The 14,768-nt window shown below is 43.5% G+C and overlaps 1 protein-coding gene across 1 annotated transcript in view; it reads right to left on the bottom strand.

Moving 5' to 3' along the window:
• Positions 1–14,611: 14,611 nt before the first annotated feature.
• Positions 14,612–14,768, bottom strand: part of LOC142108482 (hepatocyte nuclear factor 6-like) — an 18,775-nt gene continuing 18,618 nt past the window's right edge. Inside the window, exon 2 of the mRNA XM_075192172.1 lies at positions 14,612–14,768. This exon is cut by the window's right edge and continues 215 nt beyond it. Within this exon, the coding sequence (XP_075048273.1) occupies positions 14,661–14,768 (108 nt within the window). The 3' untranslated portion in view covers positions 14,612–14,660.

The raw sequence follows: 14,768 nt of genomic DNA, 5'->3' as shown, positions 1-14,768 counted from the left end.
ACAATTGGGAACAAACATTAATAAAACAATACTGGGTAATACATCCAGACAGAGAGGTAAGAGAACCCTGCTCGCAAGCTTACAATCTATAGGACAATGGGAGTTTGAACCACAAGGGCATGTGCTACATCATATTACACATTGGACCAGCAAGAATGCAAGGATAAAAAGTATTGAGTGGGCTGTGTGATCAGTCACACAGCAATGTTGATCAGAGGGTTGTTGTGTTGTGTTAGCTGTTTAGAGGGTGGTAATAGGGTAACCTAAGGAGATTAAGATGGTGGTTGAGGAATATTATAGGCTTACCTGAAGAGGTGGGTGTTAAGAGAATGGTTGAAGGTTTGAAGACTAGAGGAAAGTCTTACTGTGCGAGGGAAGGAATTCACAAAGTGGGTGCAGCCCGAAAACTCATATCAGATATTGCTGACGATATTGCTGCACCTGTGTCCATTATTAGCGCCAGTAGCAGAACTACCATTGGCGCCCGCTGCATGGGGAACTAGTGAGCTGTGGGCCTCAGTTCCCTCCTCCCCGCTTCCCTGCACCGGGGCCCACAGCTCACTAGTTCCGTCTCAATTCAGTAAAGACCTTGTCCTCCAGACATTCAGACCATTTTGTCTTCCACCTATGAGACAAAAACTCATTTAATTGTATTAGGATAAAGATAATACAAACACAACTTGTTTTTCACAGTTGTTTAAAGGAAACAGATGAAAAATGTAAAAGGGTTCCTAAGGGGTATATTTACTAAACTGTGGGTTTGAAAAGGTGGAGACGTTCCTATAGCAACCAATCAGATTCTAGCTGTTATTTATTTGGTGCATTCTACAAAATGACAGCTGGAATCTGATTGGTTGCTATAGGCAACATCTCCACTTTTTCAAACCCACAGTTTAGTAAATATACCCCTAAATCTTTATGAAAGAAGATGGTCTTATTTTTCATCTTAACTGACCCTCCTCTTAAGTCCTCCTAAATTGACCACACTCCATGATCTGTCCAAGATATCCATGTTTGCTAATAATACCCCCACAAATTTAGGTCCCTGGTAGACCCCAAAATTTGTAACCATCTTGGTGGGTGTAACTGTAGCAATAAAACACCACCCTATTCTAACCTGGGGAATAAAGTGGAACGGACGGGAGCTCCTGTAAGAAGGGTTAATATATTGAAAACCTGTAAAAACACACCACCCAAGCAGGCTTGTTCCATATCTAGAAAATGATGAGCACAAGCCTTATTGTGTTTGGTACCCTCTTGTGCAGACTGACACTCTTCTATCCGATAATTCAGATGATACAGGGCACCTTATGCTCTTTCAGTTTGGTCCACAGCTTTCCAGACTTGTGTTGACAGAGTATAGTGTTTGTTAGCAATGTTGCTACTGTGTAAAAATATACTCTGTTGCCCCCGGCTCTTCTCTCCACCTTCGCCGTTCTAAACCCTAACTATGGCACGCCAAATTTACCCTATTCCTTCAACAATGCACACATACTGCCGTACACCACTGGAGGAAATATCGTTCCTTGGTCGACTTCCGTCATTTTAAGGTCATCCTCTCATCCTACAGTTCAACTCTTTCCCTTGCTAAACAATCTTTCTTCAAGTCTCTCATCTCTTCATAGTCCTCCATTCAACTCTGCCTTCTTGCCACTTTCAACACACTCCTTTGACCCCCCCACCCTCCCATCCGCCCTTATTGTCACATATCTTGCCTCCAATTTCACTTCCAAAATTGAGGCCATCAGACACAAAATCTCCTCCTCCCATTACTTTTCTGCCACCAGTACCACGCCACCCTCCTCTCCATCCAGCCTCCACCTCTTGTACTCCTTCTGTCCTACTACGGGTAACAAAGTCTGTTCTCTTATATTATCCTCAACTCCATCATCTTGTCCCCTGGATCCCATCCCCTCTCACCTCCTTCACTCCCTCTCCCCCACTGCCTGCTCACACTTTGCTCATCTATTTAATCTGTCCCTCTCCACTGGCATCTTCTCCTCATCCTTTAAACATGCTCTTGTCTCACCCATTCTTAAAAAACACAATCTTGACCCCACCTCACTCTCTAACTACCGCCCCATTTCTCTTCTCCCATTTGCCTACAAAATACTTGAGCAGCTTGTCTACAACCTCCTCAGAAGCTACCTCTCTGACAACTCCCTGTTTTATCCTCTCCAATCTGGCATCTGCCTCCTCCACTCCACAGAAACTGTCTTCATCAAAGATCTTCTCTTGGTCAATACCAGGGGCCACTTCTTCCTGCTTACCCTTCTGGACCTCTCTGCAGCCTTTGACACCATGGAGCACCCTCTCCTACTTCACACTATTGGTCTTTCTGACACTGTCCTTTTGTGGTTCACATGCTGCCTCACTTACCGCACCTTCTTTCTCAGGTTCCTCCTCCCCCTCCATCATCCTTCCTGTAGGAGTCCACCGCGTTCTGTCCTTGGCCCTCTGCTCATTTCTTTGTACACCTCCTTCCTGGGTAAACTCATCAGTTCCTTTGGCTTCCAGGACCACCTCTATGCCGACGACACTCAACTCTACCTCTTATCTACTGATTTCTCCCCTTTCCTCCTCTCTCAGTTGTCCAGTTGCCTCTCTGCCATTTCCTCCTGGATGCCCTTACTCTTTCTCAAACTTAGCATAACCAAAACTAAACTGAACTCATTGTGTTCCCTCCACCAAGAGTCTCCTTCCCTCCCATCCTCTCTAATACTGTTGACAAAAACACAACCTACTCTGTTCCCCAGCTCCCCATGAAAAAACAGTCAGTACTTAACTTAAGTGCAAAATAGAATACTAGTTTGCACCCCTTACATTGTAACATGGTTTTGTCCAGGAGACTGAAATAAGAAGTTTCTCAAGTTAAGATCCTTAATGAATCAGGCCCTCTCTCTCTTTCTCTTTCTCCCTCTCTCTCTCCCCTCTCTCTCCCTCTCTCTCCCTCTCTCTCCATCTCTCCCCCCTCTCTCTCTCCCTCTCCCTCTGTCTCTCTCTCACTCTCTCTCCCTCTCTCTGTCTCTCTCTCCCTCTCTCTCCATCTCTCCCTCCCCCCCTTTCTCTCCCCCCTCTCTCTCTCCCTCTCCCTCAGTCTCTCTCTTTCTCTCTCTCTCTCCCTCTCTCTCTCCCCTCTCTCACCCTCTCTCACTCTCTCTCCCTCTCTCACTCTCTCTCTCTCCCTCTCTCTGTCTCTCTCTCCCTCTCTCTCCATCTCTCCCGCCCCCCCTTTCTCTCCCCCCCCCTCTCTCTCTCCCTCTCCCTCAGTCTCTCTCTTTCTCTCTCTCTCCCTCTCTCTCTCCCCTCTCTCACCCTCTCTCACTCTCTCTCCCTCTCTCTCTCTCCCTCTCTCTGTCTCTCTCTCCCTCTCTCTCCATCTCTCCCTCCCCCCCCTCTCTCTCTCCCTCTCCCTCAGTCTCTCTCTTTCTCTCTCTCTCTCCCTCTCTCTCTCCCCTCTCTCACCCTCTCTCACTCTCTCTCCCTCTCTCACTCTCTCTCTCTCCCTCTCTCTGTCTCTCTCTCCCTCTCTCTGTCTCTCTCTCCCTCTCTCTCCATCTCTCCCCCCCCTCTCTCTCTCTCCCTCTCCCTCTGTTTCTCTCTCTCTCTCTCTCTCTCTCTCAACTGGTATCGTTTCATCATTATTGAAGCATGTGTTAGTTATTCCTATGTAAAAAGAAATAATTTCTGACCAAAATTCTCTCACCGATTACAGTACCACCTCTCAACTCCCATGCCCAACTCTTGAGAGTCTTGCCTACACTCGTCCCACTTTCTTTCCTCGCACAATCTATTGGACCCAACACTCCACAGAGTCTGCACTGACTAAGATGGTTAATGATTTGATCAATGCTAAATCTAAAGGTCGCTTCTTATTCTCCTGGATCTCCCTGCTGCATTTGACACAGTTGACCACTCTCTTCCACACCACATTCCCTAGGTCTTCATGTCACTGTACTTTGCCGGTTCTCATCCTACTTATCAAATTATCCCTTTAATGTTCATCTCTCTGGATCCACCTCCTCTCCACTTCTTCTGTTAGAGCCAGGGCCGTAAAATGGGTGGTGCAGCCGGTGGAACCACCCTGGGCACAAGGCTGAGGGGGTACAACAGCTGCCCGCTATTGCACCAAGTAAGGTCTGGATAATACATGGAACGCAGTATAAGTGGTGCAGGGGGGCACCATGCTGCAAAGGTGCTCCACCACTTTGTACTATCATACAGGTGAACTAAGGAGCACCTGCTCCTCCTTGACAATGGTCTGCCCGCCAAGCTTTGGCTTTTTGGCTATCAGGGGTTAAGGGAGCCCGGCGAGCTACATGATGATGCTCCGCCCTCTGGACAACCCACCAGCTTCTCCATTCTAGAGCTGCCTTTCCTCATACGATGTAGGTAAGTGATACTCTAATACCCTCAGTATGAGTTTCTCTCCCTCTTCCTCGCTTATGTCTCCCTCTCAGCCCCACCACCCCCATCTGTCTCCCACTCACCCTGTGAGTCTTCTCCTCTCTCCCTTCTGTCTCCCCCTCAGCCTGTCTCCCCCTCCCTCCTTTCTGTCTCCCTCTCCCTCTCTTCTGTCTTCCCATCACCCTGTCTCCCCATCACTCCCATCTGTCTACCCCTCACCCTGTCTCCCCCTCCCTCCTTTCTGCCTCCCCCTCACCCTGTCTCCCCCTCCCTCTCTTCTGTATCCTCATCACCCTGTCTCCCCCTCTCTCCCTTCTGTCTCCCCCTCACCCTGTCTCCCCCTCCCTCCTTTATGTCTCCCCCTCCCTCTCTTCTGAATCCTCATCACCCTGTCTCCCCCTCTCTCCCTTCTGTCTCCCCCTCAGCCTGTCTCCCCCTCCCTCCTTTCTGTCTCCCTCTCCCTCTCTTCTGTCTTCCCATCACCCTGTCTCCCCATCACTCCCATCTGTCTACCCCTCACCCTGTCTCCCCCTCCCTACTTTCTGCCTCCCCCTCACCCTGTCTCCCCCTCCCCCTCCCTCTCTTCTGTATCCTCATCACCCTGTCTCCCCCTCTCTCCCTTCTGTCTCCCCCTCACCCTGTCTCCCCCTCCCTCCTTTATGTCTCCCCCTCCCTCTCTTCTGAATCCTCATCACCCTGTCTCCCCCTCTCTCCCTTCTGTCTCCCCCTCACCCTGTCTCCCCCTCCCTCCTTTCTGTCTTCCCCTCACCCTGTCTCCCTCTCCCCCTCCCCCTCCCTCTCTTCTGTATCCTCATCACCCTGTCTCCCCCTCTCTCCCTTCTGTCTCCCCCTCACCCTGTCTCCCCCTCCCTCCTTTATGTCTCCCCCTCCCTCTCTTCTGAATCCTCATCACCCTGTCTCCCCCTCTCTCCCTTCTGTCTCCCCCTCACCCTGTCTCCCCCTCCCTCCTTTCTGTCTTCCCCTCACCCTGTCTCCCTCTCCCCCTCCCCCTCCCTCTCTTCTGTATCCTCATCACCCTGTCTCCCCCTCTCTCCCTTCTGTCTCCCCCTCACCCTGTCTCCCCCTCCCTCCTTTATGTCTCCCCCTCCCTCTCTTCTGTATCCTCATCACCCTGTCTCCCCCTTTCTCCCTTCTGTCTCACCCTCACCCTGTCTCCCCCTCCCTCTTTTCTGTCTCCCCTTCACCCTGTCTCCCCCTCCCCCTCCCCCTCCCTCTCTTCTGTATCCTCATCACCCTGTCTCCCCCTCCCTCCTTTCTGTCTCCCCCTCACCCTGTATCCCTCTCCACCTCCCCCTCCCTCTCTTCTGTATCCTCATCACCCTGTCTCCCCCTCTCTCCCTTCTGTCTCCCCCTCACCCTGTCTCCCCCTCCCTCCTTTATGTCTCCCCCTCCCTCTCTTCTGTATCCTCATCACCCTGTCTCCCCCTTTCTCCCTTCTGTCTCACCCTCACCCTGTCTCCCCCTCCCTCCTTTCTGTCTCCCCTTCACCCTGTCTCCCCCTCCCCCTCCCTCTCTTCTGTATCCTCATCACCCTGTCTCCCCCTCTCTCCCTTCTGTCTCCCCCTCACCCTGTCTCCCCCTCCCTCCTTTCTGTCTCCCCCTCCCTCTCTTCTGTATCCTCATCACCCTGTCTCCCCCTCACTCCCATCTGTCTCCCCCTCACCTTGTGAGTCTCCCCCTCCTTCTCTTCTGTCTCCTCATCACCCTGTCTCCCCCTCCCTTCTTCCATCCTCTATGCCTTCATCATCTTCGTCCATAAACTCTGGCTATTAATTTAAGGGCGGTAGAAATTTGAAATCTATTGGTGAGGGTTATTAATTTAATAGTGGGTAGGGGCTAATAATTTAACAGGGATAGAAGCTATTATTTTAATGGTGAGCAATCTTGACAGGTAATGTTAGTTGATGGAGATCTGTCAAAGATTTCAACCGAGTCCTCTTTTAGTCCGGTGCTTTAAGATAAGAATACTCAAGTGAGACCTGTCTTGTCAATTCTTTGTGCCAAGCTGGTGGTGGGCATAGACACTGGTAACCTTGTAAATTTCTGGTAATACCATACTGGTGCACTTCATGAATAATAGACTTTTGAATATTTTTCCATACTATTTTCTGCTTGCACTGGAAAATGAATCCTGACTATAGCTAACATTTGCCTGGAGACCAAGAACGTATGGCCCACAGAGATTCTTAGCTCCAGAACAGGGCTTGTACCGGACCTAAATTATCATACATCCATAAAAGAAGCCTATCATACTAATTTTCTTGGACTTTAGCACTCCAAAAAAGGAAATAACCGGGGATACCTTCTCACCATAGGTTTTAAACAAAGTGCTGAAATAGTTGGGCCCCAAGTTTTTACGTCATACCAGTACTTACAAATGTGGTTCCCATGACGTTAAACATCCCTAGAAATACCCTCTTGAGATGGTCAACATTGAGCATTGTCTCTACCCTGGTGGAAGTGACATCTAAGATAGCTTGTACGTTCAACAAAGAAAATAATTAAACGATGTAGCATAACAAGAATTCTGTTTTTTGTTTTATTGTGTTATTATTGTTATTTTCACTGGTTTATTTTCCTATTTTAGTATTTCAGTCTACAATTCAGCTCCTTCCAGACTAAAAAACACAACACACCAGTCTTTAATCTTTCAAGAAAGGACATTTAATTTCTGCGTAACATCACCACGGACAAATCACACGATGAGGTATCAGAGAAAAACTTTGGTATAAAATGTACGTGTTTTAAAATGTGTACAGGCAAAAAGACTTTGGTTAATTAGCACAAATAACAAAGTTTAAACATTCAAGTTTGGTTTTTTTTCTATATGTGTAATATATATATATATATATTAAAATGCACAGCTGATTTTTTTTATAACACTGCGTGTATGAACATGGAATAATTAATATTGAAAAATGTTGAATCTTACACCATTTTCTGACGTGATTGGTTTGGGCTTGGGGGCTATAGGCAATGGTGCCTTACGGGTCATATGGAGGGGTAACATCAAAACTTGCCCCTCCACTTCACTGCCAATCTATAACATGGCCCTATTCTACATAAGAAATAAAATCATGGAATTAAGGTACGTTCCCCAGCTCCTACCAGTTCAGCCCACCTACTATACTTTCCTGTCTTCCTTACAGGAAACAAAATCAAATTTTTTACATTTTGTATAAATTCAATGTAATTGTCATGTTTGGTTCTAAGGTTCTTTCTCTTGAAAGTGTAACTATAAGTCATGGACATAACCCAGTGGTGGAAGTACAGTGGGGTGTGGCCGCTACAGGGCTCGGAGCCGGACTTCCCTCATGAGGAGCCTGCTCTGCTCCTCGGGGGCCGGCACATGTACAGTGAAGTCGATCCCCTAGGCATGCTCTGTATAGCAGAGTGGTGGTGTTTTCTAGTGGAGCTCATTGGAGAAGGTCAACGGGCGACACCCTGCCCTCACCAAAATTTTCTTTTTGGGCTTAGCGATGCCATGCCCCACCCCTGAGGAACCCTGTTAATGACAGAGCTAGTCAGAGTGATACTTACAGGCAGTCTGTGGCTCTCCAGCATTGCTGGAAGGACCTATCATCACTTGTAGTTACACCACAGCTGGAAAACCTTGCCTACCACAGCCAACATGTTATCAAAGCATGCTAACCAAATTATTAAAAAGAAAGGCACATCATAACTAAACAATACATAAACATTCTTGCATTTTTTTCTATGAAACAAATTTGCAAAGTTAAATTACTTGTCATTTTACACAGCATATATATATAAAAAAATATATACTGGTCTATAATGGTAGCTTAACCCGCGCTTCTGTCCATAAAAAGCCATACACCCATATTTTGACAGAATAGGATTCTGGGATATTTAAAGTCGAAAATGGTGTCTCACAGATAACAATTCCCACATGTCAATATGCAAATTATTACACTGTGGTAATATGGTACATTAAATAAATAAATAAATAACATTATAGTGTCAAGTAATGGTTTTTTTGTGACAAACATCTAGCCTACAGCTAAATTCGCATAGGAATGCACATTTTGTAAATTAATACTGTTTCAATATACAAAAAAAAAACCTAAAATTTAATTGTCATTTAGCGATCGTGATTGTTCTGATTTCGTTGACCTTTTTTGTCATTTAAAGTGTCACCTAGACGATATTTGCTCTAGAAGCAAAATTCATTGCTTGGTTCAAATTTAGAGATTTGCATTTGAGAGAATCTATTACCATTTTTAGCACATAAGGGCCCCTAATTCAGCATTGCTTATCTACCAATCCAGTTTTTTTTTTGCTCATTAAAAGCATGTTGAACAAAACTCACAAAAAGCAATGTCGTGGGTTACAAAACAATTGTCACGCGCATACATTTGTTCTTTGGTAAAGGTTATACAAAGACGATTATTTATCCTCAATGTGATTAAAGACTAAGGACTCGACCCTTTTCAATAAGTAGAACAGCCATTTTGAATCTGTACTCTTTTTGTTTTGTGTGTGTGGCAGCCATTTTGAGCTATCTATCATCTAAACTAAAAAAATGATGGCTACCTTGAAGTATGTACATTATGATTAATTTTAAAGACAGATGCAAAATTGTCTACACCCTCCTTTTGCAATGTTCTTTAAATACATATTTGACACCAACACTTCAGAGACAATATAGTCTTCAGCTTGGACCTCAAAGTAGGCCCACAACTGTATTACAAATACCCGTCAAGACTATTTTTTGTTTTTTTAAATAACCTCCAAGAATGAGGTAGAATTATATTGATATGCCAGTTTAGCCATGCCAATGGAAAATGTAGTGAGTGAGGCAAAAAGGTTAAATTATTCTGGTAAACTGCCAACCATTATTTTGATTCAAAATCTACTAGAGTCACCATGCAAATTTTGGGTGGGTAGCTGCACCACTAATGGCTGACATGATAAGTTCATGACCGCTACAAACCTAAAGTGTTTGGCTTACCGGAAGGATCCTTCACGTTAAGCAATAGAACATTTCTGTTGGCATCATACATAAGGCTACTATCGCTACTCCAATACTTGGCCCTTGCTTGTTTGAAGCCACCATGTTATAGTAGATTTTACGATGATAACCACGTAGACCTCCTTTTAACTTCACCGAGACAGCTCTTAATCTGTAGCTATTAGGTACAGATAAAAAGCTCTACAGTGTAAACATTTTTATTGACTCACCCGTACAGAGCAATGGGTGGGGAATCCTACCTCGGTTTAACATTACATGTCTGCACATAGATAGCCTTTTCCATCTGCCGTACCTGATAGCATCATATAAAACAGGTCAATACTAGGAATCGATAGACTAGTCTAATTTCTATTTACGATATCGTGACAGGACAGAGAGGAGGTGGAAGGTTGAAGGGTTGCATACAATGAGAGTAAATTCCCTATCGTTCATGATTAGTTATGGATGGGGTTCTGAGATGGTTGGCACTATGATTAGGTACCATATTGAGATATTTGAGAATCTGAATCCTCTATAGTTGCGGAAAGCAGTATATAAAATGATATAGTCACCAATTCACTGCCAACCTACCACGTGTTTAGGTATACTTAACTCATAACCAGTAATTGACCCAAGAAGACTTAACTTATCCACCACTAGTTTGTGGCCAAGCAGAATGGTTAGATGGCATATTGTCTGCGATCATGTAACCTGTCCTGTGATTGGCTGATCTTTAGGCTTCGGTAATGTCAAGATGCGCATGTGCCTGGTGGTCCCATTATAGTGGTAGGAAATAATAAAAGTGCTAAAATACTTTGTTTTTGATTTGTCACATAAAAAAATTGAACAAATCATTTATCAGACAAAGCGCTATCCTAAATTTATTTATCAAGAAGTAATTTAAGATCTATTTTGTATTGCGTGTTTTAGAATATATGCGATAATGCACAACCTACTGTACGCTATATGCATATAATTAACAAGTGATGCAAATATTTAAATATATCAGCCCCTGTACATTCTATCTGTGTAGACAGTGAGTTCTGATGTGACCAATTTAGTGTTGATTAGACAAATATCTGTATTATAAGGCATAAGGCACCCTCAACTGTAGATTAGTACGGATATTATAAGTCACCTTGGAAATCCGTGCCCTGGAAATCTATGGCCTGTGGCCTGAAGTCTTCACATGGTCACTGAACTCTTTGGTGAACTATAACACCCTTATAATTTGCAGTATGGGTATTTTAAGTCATATAAAATAAACAAGTGAAGTTAGTTTAGGTATAAACGACTGTGAATAAGATCAATTTAAACAGTAAGTTTTTATGTCATTGCTTATAAACAATTAGTACTGAGGTCATCACTTCTGCGTTCATTAGGAAACGTGTGTATTATTTGGAGTAATGCACATCCTACTGTATATTACTTTAGATAGTAGAAGTCACCTTAGATTTCTATGACCTGTATAAAAGGATTTTGCCTACAGCCATATGCTTTTATGTGGATGTAGATCATTGACTTATATTCCTTTAGTTTACAGTAAACAGTACAGTATCTATAATTGCCATAATTCTAAAGGACAGTATCTATAATTGCCATAAAGTACAGTATCTATAAGTGCCATAATTCTAAAGGACAGTATCTATAATTGCCATAATTCTAAAGTACAGTATCTATAATTGCCATAGTTCTAAAGTACAGTAACCATAATTGCCATAGTTCTAAAGGACAGTATCTATAATTGCCATAAAGGACAGTATCTATAATTGCCATAGTTCTAAGGGACACATTATGCACAATACTCTAGATGAACCTTGGTGCACAACAATCCCCATCATGCCATATTTAATTGAATTTGCTTATGATGTACTGTTTGGATGTTAAATCCACCTACTTAATAATGAATGACTTGAAAATCCCAGGAAAAGAAGAAATACACAGTAATGATTGCATCAAACATGCAGAATAACTTCAGCGGTCCATATTGCAAAATAGGGACATTTGCAGGGACCTACATTTTTCAGGAGCAGATCTTTAAAACCATTGATTGTCCCTTGAAAATAGGGACAGTTGGCAACAATGCATTAACTCGTATAATACATACCACCGTGGTGTTCGGTGACTATATAAAAACACGGGGCTGTAGGCTGAGAGGTGCGACTTGACTTCTAATATGGTTTATAATTTGCGGATAAGCCGATTATTCCTTGTAACACACCCATTTTTCCTAATGAACGCTGAAGTGGTGACGTCAGAGTTCACTGATTATAAGCAATGACATCAGCTTATACAGATATTAACATCCCTTACGTATTATATTGTCCATTAAGATGTTAACTTTCTTGGGTCAATAATATTCTGTAAAATTTTTGTTGAGCATTTTAGCCAAAGTATAATAATAAAATAAAATAGAAGGGACCTCTCAGACTGCAAATCTTTTCCAAAGCTATCATTACAACACGTTGTTAAAATGATATATAAAATTAAATATAATAGAACATTGCAATTTATTTTCTTAGTAAATATTGCAAAGGTTTGATGCTATTTGGTATCACGTTCTGATTCTCCTCCTGTTGTATTTTACTATAAGCGGAGAGTGTCTACTCTCAGATTATACCCCTTCATTAGCAGTAATAACGTGCTATAACCTGACACCTGTAGATTATAAAATCACAGTAAACAAAATAGTAGCAAAGAGGAGCAATATAATAAAACAGTACGTGAAACAAAAACGATGCAATCTTCAATTAAGATAAATTGAAATGTTCAATTAGATTTAAGATTTAACTTAACCCAACCTATTTTCTTAAAAAAATGCATCTTGAGATTAGTCCTTTAATAAAAAAATATTGGTGAGCTGACAGCTAAACGCACAGGCCAGAACAATGCATTGGAGTTGACCACGGAAGCAAAAGGGTTATTGATTCCCCCAGAGGATCTGATCAGTGGACTCTAGAGAATGGAGAGAGTCTTGACCTTCCAACCTCCGCCTCCTCTCATCTCCCACTGTTCCATTGAACTCGCTAATTCCCCGTCAGCTGGTCAGGAGTAAAATAAAAGGAGCCTGGGGAGGGTCCGGCTGTACATCCAGACTGCAGCCCACAGCTTCTAAAGGAGAAAAGGTCAAAACCTCTTCAAAGTTACATGGCAAAGCTTTGAATTTTCACCAGTGACGTTGGGATCATCATTACACAAGCGGGTGGCAAAGGATAATAGCCCCTCTAGCCGTTGGGATTCGGAATTATTTAGTATCGTATAGTTACTTTACACAGACTACGATGGACGGTGATGCTTCCTCGTAACACTCTGAGAATTAAATATTTGGGTTTTTGCATTTTACGCTGCAAGTTGAACAACCGAAAATGTCTTGGAGAACTCTACTGCATGTGTTGCCGAAACCTAGGGTCAAAAAGTGATAGCTCAATTCTGCTGTAAAGACTAGGAAGAGTATATTTTCCTTGTGATAAGTTCTCCAGGAGAAGTCTAAACGAGAAGGACAAGGATTGGGCAAGAACAGAGGTACCAAGGCAGAGATACAGAGATTGGGAGATTGCCTCCAAACGTGGATGATGCAGAAAGTGGTAGTAAAATAGATTCATAAATAGTGCTTATGCTGTAAAACAGTTCCACACTTTTACCTCCAGTTAGCTCCAAAAATGTTGCGGCAATTGGAGTGAAAGTATGTTGTTGTGTTTGAGAATATAAGGCAGTGGTTCCCAAACTGTGTGCCTAGGCTTCCTGGGGTGCCTCGGCGATCTCACAAGGGTGCCTCGGCCAGGGCCAATGGTAAGCAAGGCGGGGGACTACTTGGTAATTATTTTGGGGTGCTTTGAACTGACCCTAAGGGTGCCTTGAACTGAAAAAGTTTGGAATCCACTGATATAAGGTATAATTACCACTATGCTACCACCACTTTCTGTTTCTTTAACTCCCCTTATTCTGAGTTTAGACTATTGTATCCACTGCCGGTCGGTCAATTTGGTTTTGAGATTGGTTCTGTTCCTGCTTGACTTTACCAAAAGTTTGGTTTAAACGGTTACTTTCCTGGTCAACATTTTTCCTTTTGGTTTACAGTTTGGAGAATATATTTCAAAAAGTGACAAAGGCAATTTATGTTGGTTGAGTGCTCTACATCATTGATGTCAACCCACCCCTATGACACAAAATTGATGAACCCGCCATTAAAAACTATTGTATACTCAAGTGGCCTTAAATGCTGACAGCTTGCTTTCAAGTGCTGAAAAGGGGAGGTTTCAGTGCGGTAGAAAGCAGCATCCTGTTCGGTGAGCTGCTGACCATCAATCAAGAAGATGTCTAACTATCCAGCGGCCAACATTTAACGCTGCATTAGGTGTACAACCCCTCTATGAGTAGCATAACCTGTCTCTGGCAAGAAAAATCCCTGGCAGACCTGTAGCATATCACCGTTACAATCAATGCTGGAAGAGCCTTAGTTGGGGTTAGTTAATATTATTATGAAGTTCCTCGACAGCCCATCATTGTCAGCTCCATAATAGAGGTAGCTATCAAACCACAATTTTTTGCAGTGCCCTACAAGATTTTACAGAAGAAAACGAACAACAGGAGTTTGATATCAAACAGAGAAGGACATGGTGTGAAAACGGGAGAGACACCATTTTATGCCAAGCTGCAAATTACCACTAACCGCTTTTAATGACAGCAGCTTGCCCAATGTCTTCCAGTAGCCCTAACCCCCCCACATCTGTCATGCTAGGAAAACGTGGCGGTTCCTTGTAGTAAAGACTACTTAGGTCATCTGGTCAGGCTGTGTTAGTGCCCTTAAAAACACTATTGCAGCCTTATATGATCCGATGCAAAGACAACAGATTTGCAGTTACTTCGCGATCCAGGCATTGCACTGACAATTCGAAGAGACTTTGGTCGGCAGCCAACCAAGAGACTTGTCTTGTTGACTCGTCACCGAGCCGTCGTTGAAATGCGATACCTGTAATATCTGTAGTGCACTGAGTGCCCTGCCAGTCTCATGGAAATAAATAAATACATAACATGTACAAACCAGTCTGTATACTTAGAAATCAATTGATGGAGGTATCAGCCGAGTGACTGAAATGAATTGTTTTGGGACAAGGAACAGTCCGACACTCATTGACGTATATCTCCTTGTCTTAAGACACCTCAAGGTCAATGTTCTTTAGATGGTGTCCCCAGTGGGTAAAGGATGAACATGAAGGCTGAGCTTATAGTATCTTTGGTTGATAGCGTATTTGGCATCTCTTCATGCTTTGGTGCAAGCAATGGCTGAGCCACCTTTGGATGATAAAGAACCTGAGGATGATGGTGAACGCCCATGACCCTCATCCATCCACTTGTCCAAGCTCCTCCT

Source organism: Mixophyes fleayi, chromosome 12 (assembly GCF_038048845.1).
Source record: "Mixophyes fleayi isolate aMixFle1 chromosome 12, aMixFle1.hap1, whole genome shotgun sequence".
In the NCBI taxonomy this organism is placed as follows: domain Eukaryota; kingdom Metazoa; phylum Chordata; class Amphibia; order Anura; family Limnodynastidae; genus Mixophyes; species Mixophyes fleayi.
The sequence above is the reverse complement of the archived record's forward strand: the minus strand, read 5'-3'. Positions and strand labels throughout refer to the sequence as shown.